We start from the raw sequence: 13,001 nt of genomic DNA on the forward strand, positions 1-13,001 counted from the left end.
ATCCACCCATCACTCCCTTCATCACCCACCCGGCATTGTAAGCACCCATCGATAACCTCTCCCCATACACCCATCTATCGATGTAGCTCTTATGCCCTCCCATCACCCCAGACATACTCCTTCGTGCAATATAACTATCCATCTTTCAAATCCATTCATCCATCCAGCGATCCATCCTTCTAGTCATTGTGTATCTAGACATACACCCTCACACATGGACACATGCACTCACTCGCATTCCTTCACATGCGCACTCACAAAAGCAGTAAAACGCCTAAACCTAGTCACACCTGGACACATTCACTCAGAGCGAGTGCAGTGATGTACATTGGTGCACGTGCCCCGAGGCTCGCCTCGTGTCCATGTGCATACTCTCACACGCGCTCTCATTCACGGATATCTGCTCTCATGGGAATTTGCACAATCATGTACTTTTGGACACGACCTCTACTGCACTGACGTGCATATCCCTGCATGCACACGTTCTCGTGCACTCACGCTTGTGTGAACTTTGTGTCCACACATGCTTGTGTGCACTTTGTGTTCACGCATGCTTGTGTGTGTTCAAATAGCGTGCACTGATATATGCTCGTGTATGTACTACACGCTCTCGTGCACTCATATAATTACATGAAGTCACGCGTGCTCTCTTCTCCTTATATATCCTCTCACGTGCCCGCGTGCACTCGCTTGTTCTATGATGCCCAATACTCACACATGGCCTGGTGCACTCACGCCTGTCCTTGCGGTACAGGGACAAGCAGCAAGCTCTCAAAAATGCGCAAAAACACTCGTATACGCTCTTGTGCGCTCACACATATGTCCATGCACTCACACATGCTTCGATGCACTCACAGATATCTTCGCGTGCAGTAGCAAATGCCATCAGCATCCAATTATGCATGTAATCTACATATTCACATGCACTCAGGCATGCACCCATGCGCTTGAACATATTTGTGGGCTCGTTCTCACATGATCGTGTGCAGTCACGTGTTCTCGGGCACTCGACCATGTTCTGGTGGACACACGCTTCTGTGTACTCAGTAAGGTGCTCCCACACATAAGCGCGCACGGAGTAGTGCCCACAACCCCTCCCTAAGATTCTCACACCCTTATTTGCACGTGCTCCCATGCACTCCCGCTTGTACCCGTGCATTCAAGCATGTTCCTGTGCACTCCCGCAAGCGCTTGTGCACTCAGCCATGCTCCCGTGCACACGCACTCGCTGGCCCGCACCGAGACGTGCCCCAGGCAGTCATGTCTGTCTCCGTGCACTCATTCTCACGCACTCTCGTGCACTCCACGCCCAGGGCTGAAGGCGCCGTCCCTTACCCATTCGAAGTTCGCCTCGCTGCCAGCGCCGGCGGCGGATCTTCATTGGCTGCGGGGCCGGGGCTCTTCTCCTTCACTCCTCCCTTGCAGGTTCGTTCTCTCTCTTCCTCCTCATTGCTTTGTCCTCCTCACCCTCACCTCTCCTCCTCTCGGTCTCTTCCTCGTCCTCTTCAGCAGGAGCTCTCCACGGGCTGTGGTGCTGAGGCTGTGTCTGTTGGGAGTGTCCGGGCTGCGCTCAAAGCCCCGCCCCTAGGCCCCCCGGCCCCGCCCCCTGAGCGCACAGCTCTGGCCCCGCCCCCTGAGTTCCAAGGCACGTGGGCAGGTCACTGGTGTCATTCAAGGCCTGGCCCTGGTAGCAGGAGGCAGGGATGAGGTGGACTCTGGTTCCCAGACAGACAATGAGAGACAGTGGGCCGCGCAGGGTCAAAGGGGCACAGGCACCAGTGACGTCACACCATAAAAACAGCATCCCTGGATGCTCAAGGGAGTGTGTAGAACAGCAGACGCATCAATACTGGGCGCAGGGTGGAGCTATCCAAAGTGCACATCCGGCACTTAACGCGCACCTCTTTTGTATGCAACTTGAGAAGTCAATGTAGAACTTGAGTGCTACCCGGCACACACCTGGCGAGGGACATCAGCACTGAAGGGGCCCATGCTGTGCTTACAACGCGTCCCTGCAACTTGTGAGAACCCACGTCGCACTCAACGAGAAAGAGAGGCGCTATCTGTCACCTAGTGTTTCTGACTCTCAAAGAACATATCATGCATTTAAAGAACTAGCGCCTAAAGCGCCTAAGTAGTGCTAAATGTAGATTGCCACGGCTTAAAAAGTGTCTAGGTGGTGCGTTCAGAGCCTATACAGTGCTTCAAGTGCACATATAGCGCCTATAGCACTAGAACGTACACAAAATACTTAACACTTAACACGTATGTCTAGCACTTTAAAAGCTTGTGGGTCAATTAAAGACCTCCAAATAGGCACTTCAAAGAGAATAACAAGATGTGACATCATGCTCCCTTCAATGTGCCCTCTACATTGCTTCATCTGTAGCGCTTGAAACAGCCTCAAAGTGAGTGGTATAAGCACCGAATAAGCCCTCACCAGCATGTCAGACACTTAAATGGCCGGTTGAACACATAAGTGCCAAATTTAGTGCTGGAAGACTAAACATGGCAAGTTGAATTCGTTTTTAAGTTCGACTTGACAATGCAGTTGTCACATATGTTAGATGAACAGAAAAACAACTTTCAGAGATACTTATATGGAAGGGGCCTGGGCTCCAACCACATGCTGATTACCTTAAGTACAACATTCGATTTGGCCAAAGATGTGTGCTTCCACTGTAAACGAGTGCTTGTATTGCACTTTTTGCCTTGTGAGACATGTTATGCTCAATGCAGCAGGACTGAGTGGGTTGTCAATCCGAGCCACTAATAAGTGCTATAAGGCTGAGTAGTTCATTGGGAAATTGTATGTCAGATGCTGCAGGTCTGATCTGTTTATTAGGAAAAGTTACGACAAAGCCATAAGGCCTAGCTTACTTATTGTGAAAAGCATGTGCTAAAGGAAATAGGTTTTAAGGGTGGATTCTTATTACACCGTGCTAAAGGCTCCACGCAGGCATGTTCTTGCATGTCCTATGACAGACTACGGCAGCAGGCAGGGGTTGTGATGACTCGAAGAAACCACGGGGATAGAATATTTACAAAATGCTTATCCTTATTAGCCCCTCTAAGGAGGGATTCTATGTTGTTTGACAATGGCACATCTTTGTAATTGTAATACAGTGTACCGAATGGCTCTCTTGTGGGAAGACATATGCTTAGTACAGGAGATCTTAATTGGTTATGGTGACAAGCCAAAGATAAAGGTTAGTTGCCTAACTGGTGCACTGAAAAGGTTATTTCAGCTGCCACAACGTTAATTCTAACCTTTTTACGATGAAAAGGTATAACAGGCAGCAGGTCTGTTTTATATGTTATGAATAAGGCTCCCAGTTTCCTGTTTTTACTGATTTTTACAGATAAATATAGACAGATAAAAATGTGTTTCCTGTCTATATTTATTTTTAAAAGAGCAAACGTATATTAAATTGAGCGTCTTCTGAGTGACTCTCCATGCTGTCCTTCATAAATACCAGGTCAACAGCTGAGCACATAGACAGCATAGGTAGCTAAACATAGGATGAGATGTCCTTAAATACAGACATAGCTTAACATATATTTGCATATAATGCTAATATTTACCTATGGGTGTAGTGTTTTCTTATATTTAGCTGCTTAATTTGCTAAAATACGACAGGCTGAAGTACCTGACCTGTAATTCACCTCTCCAGGACAACTCACCAAACTTCATGCAGCATCTTCAAGCCAAGGCTCCCTACCACACTAACATCATAAACAGAGGTACCAACAGAAGCAAAGCTCTGTTCAAAGCCATCAAGCACTGCACCAAACTACTCCAGCCAACCAAATACTCCAATGGTATGTGCAACAAGCTCACAGGTGCCACTCCAAAGGAAGAAGTGTCAATAATCACAACTCCAGAAGTCTCTACAGCTTATGCAGCATCTTCAAAATCAAAGCAACCCATCACATCAACACCATAAAAGCAATGACCAAGAGGAGCAGAGCTCTGTTCAAAACTATCAAGCACTGCGTCAAACCAACTCCAGACCCACCAACAAACCAACCATAGGCAAAATCAGAAAGCACAAAAATTAAACCAAAGCAACAAGTGTCATTCCTGTCTGTGACAGCTGCAAGATGACACAAATCACCAGACGCGCAACCAGCAACTTCAACCTCCTTGAATCCCCCAAGGTCACATCTTAAGAAGACAGAATCATCCCATCCTCTTTAATGAAGCCGAAGACCAGTGAAAGACCAACTGAACATCATGGTCGCTCCTCTCATCTAAGGCATCTTCCCTGATAGGCCTGGACAGATTCTTACATTGCTGAAAAAATCCACACCTCCCATTCCTAGGCAAGATCATTGAGAAAGCAAGTGTGTGCCACTTAAATGGCCGCCTCAAAATCAGAGAAATGCACAGTTTTGATCTCATCAGCATAACCTCACAGCATTCTTAAATATTGCCCTAGTCACAGAATTGCCTGCATACACACTTACACAGTTGTGGCTTGCAAGTGTAGAATGGGAATGATACACTCAGAAGCATTTTGCATGTGGGTGCATACCTTACCTTGGTTAGCCTTTTCTCAAAAGAGATTCAACATAAAATACCACAAAAGACTCTCAAAGTGCACATTTTCATGCAAAAAATCCTTTTGTGTGGAAATTCATCTTTCACAGTTTTTGTGAGATGTCAGAAAGAAAAAAATAGCAACTTTGCACACCCTCAAGTAAGAGCAGAGTCCTCACAGAGGAGCATTGTACCACAGACATAGCAACCACCCAGGTGAAAAGCAATGCCCTGCATACTTCTGGAAATGGCAGCCCCCCCTCCAGCTCCTCAACCTCTCTATAGCATTTGACACAGTCAATCATCAAGCCCCGCACAACATCTTCGTATTATGAATGGGCTTTGCTGTCACAGTCTTGAACTACTTCTACTCTTGCCTGACAGATGCCAACCCTAGACTTGTGGGCATCCCAGCGACCTGCAGCTAAAACTCAAGCCACCGTCTTGTCACCAGTCACCTTCAAAATCTGCATGGAATCTATGGCCATATTCGTAACTTAAAAGAACTTCAAGATCCATCAGAATGCATACAGGATTTAGTTGTATCCCAGTGGGGTAACAAAGGACTCCGCAGCCCCTGTAGTGAGGGGTGCCCCCTCAGCACAGTACCCTGGCCTGATAGTTCCTAAATGAGTTCAGAGGAGGGCCCCTCCAAATACTTTTACTTTGCAAGGGGGCCACCTCAAGTTTTGTTACACCACTGTTGTAGCCCCCACTACGACAGCCTTTTCATCAATAATTTCATTGCAAATGCTGCAGTGATATTTTCAATGATGTCATAGAAGATTTCATGAGTGATGTAATATGTTGGGTAATTAGCAGTGCATGGCAAGGGTGCAAGCTATAGTTACTTGAAATAGCTATATAGCCAGTGAATGTCTGTGTTTTTTTTTGTTTAACACGTTACGTTGACTCCGCTAAGGAGAGCACCACCTGCAACGGTCTCCCGCCGGTTTCCCCGGCCCTTAGCCCTCGGCATCTCCTCCTCCTTGCTTCCCCATGCATGGACTGCATAACGAACAGCTAAAACCCCACATAAAAAAAACCTGCTCTTACCAGCATTTAAAGTGTGGATGTGCAATCTCTGTTCTGCTCCGGTATGCAGCTTCATCCAGCTTAGCAAATCAGCAAGGTGGTTTTCTGTGGGTCCCCTCGCTGGTCTCAACTATGACTTTGCTTCCAGCTTGACCCGGGCTGCAGCAGGGCGCAGCATGGCTCCTCAATGACCTGCTGCCCAGAAGGGACGTGGCCCAGCTAGAGATCTGATGGCAGCGGCTCTAAGCGACGAGACTCTTGCTGCCGCAGGTCAGAACGCCACTAAACCCATGGTGGAAACAGTGAAGGTAGCAGCATTGGCATGGGCATCTGAGGAAGTCCCCGGCTTACAATTAGGCAAACCAATTCTTCGACTGCTGAGCTCCGAGAGTGCTGGCGGTCTATTCCAGTCCTGTGGAATAGAGAACTCCACTCCGGAACCCAAGCTGGCCGACGTAATGATTGCAGCAGTGCAGGAGGGCTGGGGTGCCAAGGTCAGTCCCCCGTCCTATCCTGCTATTGGTGAAGTTACTCAGCTCCTCGAGTACAAGGAGGGCATTGAGGAAGATAGCCCTTCTTCCACCAATATCATTGTACAAGGCTCTGGACACTCAGAGTTTGAGATGGCAGCCAGTGCTAACTTGGCACCTGCCACCCCCATCCCCTCTCACTATCTAGTGCTCTCCCTATATCATCCACATGTCCACAACTGTGTATAAGCAGTACAAGTGTAACAATGCTAGATGGCATGGACTCAAACCTGCAAGCTGTCTCCTCGGTGGGTCCTGAGCCACAGAGTCCACTAAGCCTGGGAATGATGGAACCCCTCACTACACCGGAGATGGAGCTACCAAGGGTACAACCTGCTGCATCGCCAGCAACTCACTTTGCTTCAAAATCTCCAGCTAGTGCCGAACGGGAACTCTCAGAACAGCGCACGGAATCGAATGAGCCTGTGGAGGCTGCTAAGTTCAATGCAGGACTGGTTAGTACCCAGTCAGTGGACAAATCCACAAGACGGAAAGGAGTCAAAGGAGCCAGAGGGGCTAAAGGAGGGAAAGGACAAGGAGGTTTCAAACCCCTTCCACTCTTTCGGAGGAGTGAGCTAAAGACCCAGTCTTGATTCAGACAAAGGTGGAATTGAATGGCGAGATTAAAGGTATTGTCTCTCGACTGTCTAACCCCGGCAGAATAGACATCTTAGTTCAAGTTCAAGTTCAGGAATTTGTATAGCGCACTACTCACCCAGAGGGTCTCAAGGTGCTTGAGGGATGGTGGGTGCATTATTTATCGAATAGCCAGGTTTTTAGCTGCTTTCTGAAGGTGAGGTGGTTCTGTGTAAGGCGGAGGTGATTGGGGAGAGAATTCCAGGTTTTGGCCGCTAAGTAGGAGAAGGATCTTCCACCCATGTGGATCTGTGGATGCGCGGAATTGCGGCGAGAGCTTGATTGGATGATCGTAGTTGGCGTGTGGGTTTGTAGAAGGACAGTCGTGTGTTGAGGCATTCGGGTGCTAGGTCGTAGAGGGCCTTGTGTGAGCTCTTCCGAAGGGAGTGAGTTACCCAAACTCTCCCATGCTGACTGTGATACTGTCACTTCTCATCCGGCCAAATCAGATGGTCCTGACAGGACTTCGGATAGGACCTCTGACTCATTGTGCCATTCACCTCTACCTCCATTACCAACAGATCAACCTGACCCTATGGCATGGTCGCCAGCTGGCAGCTCGAGATCTACTGACTTTGAGGAACTCTCTTGATCCAGAAGCTTACAGGCTCTAACCACCCAAAGATGGGAGGCCCAAGAATACTATCTCCAAGCCAGTGCAGACAGTAGGGAGATAAAACAGGCACTAATGGATGTCACCACTAAGGTCACCTCACTTTCTTCAGATGTCTCTGACCTGCAGCAGTGGGTCGCAGCAGTTGAAGAATTCAACCTGTTCGCTGAAAGATCACTAAAACTCAACCAGATGATGCTTTTGTAGGTAACAGTCGAGGACCTGAAAAATCGGCAGCGCCGAAACAATCTGAGGATAACATAACATAACATAACATAACAGGGTCTTCGGTACACCTGACGGGAGGGAAGTCTCAGACCCCAGGGCCTGTATAGTCAGTTTATTCCAGTAGGCATTCCCAGACCTAGCCAGCTGGGGCCTGGACTCACATGTTCAGCGGGCACATTGATTGTCTTCTTCTGTCTCAATCAATCAATCAATCAATCAAAGACATTTATAGAGCGCACTACTTACCCGGAGGCTCTCAAGGCGCTTGGGGGGGGGGAAGGGGGTGCCATTACTGCTCGAACAGCCAGGTCTTGAGCTTCTTCCTGAAGGAGAGGTGGTCTTGGGTCAGGCGCAGGTCGGGAGGGAGGGAGTTCCAGGTCTTGGCGGCCAGGTAGGAGAAGGACCTTCCTCCTGTTGTCGCTCTTCGGATGCGGGGGACGGCGGCGAGGGCGTGGTTGGCTGATCGGAGGTGGCGTTTGGGAGCGTAGAAGTTGATTCGGTTGTTGAGGTAGCTCGGGCCTTGATCGTGTAGGGCTTTGTGTGCGTGGGTGAGGAGACGGAAGGTGATTCTTTTGTTGACGGGGAGCCAGTGCAGGTCTCTCAGATGTCCGGAGATGTGGCTGGTTCGTGGGATGTCGAGGATGAGTCTGGCTGAGGCGTTCTGGATCCGCTGGAGTCTCTTCTGGAGCTAGGCGGTGGTACCGGCGTAGAGGGCGTTGCCGTAGTCCAGTCGGCTGGTGACGAGGGCCTGGGTGACGGTCTTCCTGGTCTCGGTGGGGATCCACCAGAAGATCTTCCGTAGCATGCGTAGGATGTTGAAGCACGACGAGGAGACGGCGTTGACTTGCCTGGTCATGGAGAGGGAGGAGTCCAGGATGAAACCCAGGTTGCATGCGTGGTCCGTCGGTTTGGGTGCGGAGCCCAGGGCGGGGGGCCACCAGGAGTCGTCCCAGGCGGAGGGCGAGGAGCCCAGGATGAGGACCTCCATCTTGTCTGAGTTCAGTTTCAGGCGGCTGGTCGTCATCCACTCGGCTACATCTTTCATCCCTTCGTGCAGATTGGCTCTGGCGGCGGCGGGGTCGTTGGTCAGGGAGAGGATCAGCTGGGTGTCGTCAGCGTAGGAGATTATGTTGAGGTTGTGTTGGCGTTCGATGGCCGCGAGGGGGCTCATGTAGACGTTGAAGAGGGTGGGGCTCAGCGAGGATCCTTGAGGGACGCCGCAGATGACTTCGGTGGCCTCTGCCTTGAACGGTGGTAGGCGGACTCTCTGTGTTCTTCCGTCGAGGAAGGAGATTATCTATTCCAGTGCCTTCTCCTGGATTCCGACGTTGCTGAGACGCTGCACTAGGGTGCGGTGGCAGACAGTGTCGAATGCCGCGGAGAGGTCTAGGAGGATGAGGGCCGCTGTATCTCCGTTGTCCATCAGGGCTCGGATGTCGTCGGTGGCGGCGATGAGGGCGGTCTCGGTGCTATGGTTGGCTCGGAAGCCAGACTGTGAGGGGTCGAGGGATCCATTCGTCTCGAGGAAGGCGGACAGCTGTTTGTTGACGGTCTTCTCGATGACTTTGGCTGGAAACGGGAGGAGCGAGATGGGGCGGTAATTCTTGAGTTCGGTGGGGTCCGCTGTGGGTTTCTTGAGTAGAGCGCTGAGTTTGGCGTGCTTCCAGCTCATAGGGAAGGTGGCGGTGTCGAAGGAGGTGTTGATAATGTCCCGCAGGTGGGGTGCGATGACAGCGTCCGCCTTGTTGAAGACGTGGTGAGGGCAGGGGTTGGTCCGAGATCCGGAGTGGACGGAGTTCATCATGCGGACGGTGTCTTCGGTGTTGACCGGAGTCCAGGCGCGGAGGGTGGTGGTGGGCGGCGTTGCTGCGGTCGTGGCGTGCGTCGGTTGAATGCTGAAGCTGTTGTGTATGTCCGCGATCTTGTTGTGGAAGTAGGAGGCGAGGGAGTTGCAGAGGTCTTGCGAAGGGGTGATGTCATTGCTTCCTGCGTTGGGGTTGGAGAGCTCTTTCACGATGTTGAAGAGTTCCTTGCAGTTGTGTGCGTTGTTGTCCAGCCGGTCCTTGAATGCAGTTTTCTTGGCGGTGCAGATCAGTTGGTGGTGCTTCCGGGTGGCGAGCTTGAGGGTGATCATGTTGTCCGGTGTTGGTTCCCTTCTCCAGGCTTTCTTGAGGGCTCGGCAGTTCTTCTTGGAGCTCTTGAGTTCGTCGGTGAACCATGGGGCTTTCTTGCTGCCGGGTCTGTTGGGCGGGGTCCTCAGAGGGGCGAGTTCGTCCGCGCAGTTGCTGATCTGTCTCACAACAGAATCAAGCTAAGTCATCTCATCCTCGTCTAGTACTGGTATTTATAGGTTATTTTTTTCTCCGACTACCGATCTATGCCAAAGCATGTCCTCCAACTCCTCTCAAACTGGACTCAATCTTTATATTCGTAAGGTCAGACCTCTGTAAGGCCACAATGGATCGACGGTGAAGGCTCTGCTAGTTGATTGACCCTCTTAAAACAGTTTGCGCACAAGTTTTTTGCAGGAGTCACCCAGGATGAAGATATTTAAAGACGGACGTTCGCATTTCTTCTATACAGCGACTGATACAAAGCAAGCCCTTGCTAGGTGGGAGTCTGACTTCACTTAGGGATGGAGAAAAAAAAGAAAAAAGAAAAAAGAAAAAAAGAGGGGGAGTGACAGCCCTTACGGGGAGCACAGAGGAGCCCCTATGGAACTCTTACTGTATTATGTTTATCTTTCTTTTCTTACGCATAGCGGAATGCAATGGGGGAGTGGTGGCATAGGGGTCAGGAGGTTGCTCTCCATAAGCTGTTAGTCAGCGACAGCAGGGAAAGGGATGATTCCTTTCTGCAGTCACTGGGCTTTGGGTCTTGCTGGGTTGGGTAGGGGGTTGTCACCACGGGAGAGTAGCACTACATCATCTTATTGGTGTGATTGGGGGGTTGGTGGGGGAGGGAGGAGGGAGGAGGTTAAATAGCCAGTCAACAGGTGAAAGCTTACATACAGACGGAACTGGGCAGGAGGTTAGAACGAAGAGGAAGACAGTCAAATTTAGACTATGTAATGTCTGACAGGAATATATGTGTTAGAACGTTGCGGGACTAAATCAAGCTAGGAAGCGGTGTCTTATTCATGAGGAACTTCAGGCATTTAGGCCACAGATGCTCGACTTAACCTAGATTCATCTGGCTTATAAAGACAGAGCCATGCTGAATCAGCTGGGGTTTGATGTGTTAATTTGTACCTCTCAAACAGTCTCAATACAGGGGGTCACTATTAAGCATGGGCGAATTTTGAGAATCTGGCGTTCGTGAATTTGCGTATTTGCGAACTCGCAATCCGCAAAATCCGCGAACTCTCGCGAATTTGCGGGTTTTTTTTTGTGTGTTCGCAAGGGTTTCTGCCAGTTCACGAGGGTTTTGTACCAGTTCGCAATTGTGAACTTACTTGTCGGCTCGCAACGGTCGCGACTTTGTTGTTTCTACGTCTGGTTCATCATCACAGGTTCACAGCACCCTCTGTTTCACCACTGCCACCCTCTGATTCACCCATGCCACCCTCTGGTACATCACTGCCACCCTCTGATTCATCACTGTAGATTATGGGGGGAAAAGCAAGCACACCTGCCCTGCTTCAACTGACATGAATTAATTTCTGGTTCATCACTGTAGATTATGGGGGGGGGGGGAAGCAAGCACACCTGCCCTGCTTCAACTAACATGAAATAATTTGGGGTTGATTAATGTGTCACTGAATTTAAACTTCCTGTCTGGCACCTGCTTCCTTATCTGTAATTTGCTTTCTGTTGCAGTGCAATTTTTTTTCCCAGGACCTTTGTGGCCTACTTGTAGATATTCTATGAGCCTGCTGTGAGGGTCAGAGCAGGGTCATAGAATAGTTGCAAGTAGGCAACTGAACTCTGGAGGGGCCCCTCAGGAAGCACTACAGGAAATGGTTACTAATGATTAGTTTGAACTTTTGCACCTGCTGAGTTCTTTCAGTTTTGCAAAACTCGTTTTTCTGCAGAACAGCAACTGTAATGCCCCAAACAAACGTAGGCAACTGAACTCTGGAGGGGCCCCTCAGGAAGCACTACAGGGAATGGTTACTAATGATGAGTTTGAACTTTTGCACCTGCTGAGTGCTTTCAGTTTTGCAAAACTCGTTTTTCTGCAGAACAGCAACTGTAATGCCCCAAACAAACTTACTTGTAAAAGTTGATTTCTAATCCAAAAGTGATCCAAAGAAAGTCAAAAAGGCCTCAGATCCAAAAAAGTGCAATCAAATGTCAACCTGAGGAGTTATTCTGATAAAAATCATCATTTTCAGAAGGTTTATGCTGCTTGCTGGTGGATTTCTTGTGCAGAATTGCAAATTTTGTAATTTCGCGAGTGCGAGATTGTTGCTGCCCGCCGCATCTACATGTTCGCAATTGCGAACTCTCGCGATGCGTCGCCAAACTCCTGCGGGATCCCGCAGCAAGATCCAAAATGGCGCAGCACTCGCAAAATATCGAGAAAAACAACTCGGCAAACGCTGAATAACGGTAAGTGAACGCCGCACGCCGCAATATTGTATCAACAAGCAAAAAAATCCGCTGCGTGCGAATTTGCGGATTTTTGGTAAATTCGCGAGAGTTCGCAGATTGCGAATTTCGCGAAAATCTGCAAAATCCGCGAGCGGAACGGATTTTCCGCCCATGCTTAGTCACTATATTGAAATCTAAAAACAACCACTACGGTTCTGCACACCCAAGCTGACTCTAAAGGGAGATGGGCAATAGTCCAGCTGTTGATCTCAGGGTTCAAAAACACGATCTGTGTGGTGTATGGTCCCAATTCTGATAGCCCCGACATTTTTTATTATCTAAGTTCTGAACAGCTGGGGTGGGACGGGGATCTGATAATCGTGGAGGATTTCAATTGCATTATGGATTATAAGATTGATACTACAAACAGAAAAACGCAGGCTAGAATGGGTAGGACCCAAGCAGCTATCTCCGAATTAATACGTATTTCTCAGCTTGATGATGCTTGAAGGACACTCTTACCAACATCGCCATAGTTCAAGTTCTGTTCATCCCACACAAACAATACTCACTAATCAACATGATTTTAATTAAGAGATCATTTTTGGAAAATGGGCACATAGAGGTCTGTCCTAAAATAATACCTGGTCATAACTCTGTGATGCTAACATTACATACGCAGTCAGGAGGAAGGGATGCCTATTGAGCTTTTTCAATCCCTTGTCATCTACTTAATATTCCTGAGTGTTGTGTGTATTTTAGAGCAGCACTAGAAGAGTATTTTAGGAAATAATAACAGCACTGCCCCCCCCTGCCCCCATGGTATGGGATTGTATGAAAGCCTTTGTCGGGGGGCGGGGGGGGGCGACTCTCCAGTTTAT

At 49.2% G+C, this 13,001-nt stretch overlaps 1 protein-coding gene across 1 annotated transcript in view; it reads right to left on the reverse strand.

Annotated features, from left to right (window-relative positions):
• Positions 1-1,472, reverse strand: part of PLCD4 (phospholipase C delta 4) — a 380,183-nt gene extending 378,711 nt beyond the window's left edge. Inside the window, exon 1 of the mRNA XM_086954454.1 lies at positions 1,336-1,472. Coding sequence (XP_086810580.1) covers positions 1,336-1,381 — 46 coding nt within the window. The 5' untranslated portion in view covers positions 1,382-1,472. The remainder of the gene's footprint in view (positions 1-1,335) is intronic.
• Positions 1,473-13,001: the final 11,529 nt, after the last annotated feature.

This window comes from Lissotriton vulgaris, chromosome 2_1 (genome assembly GCF_964263255.1).
Source record: "Lissotriton vulgaris chromosome 2_1, aLisVul1.2, whole genome shotgun sequence".
In the NCBI taxonomy this organism is placed as follows: Eukaryota; Metazoa; Chordata; class Amphibia; order Caudata; family Salamandridae; genus Lissotriton; species Lissotriton vulgaris.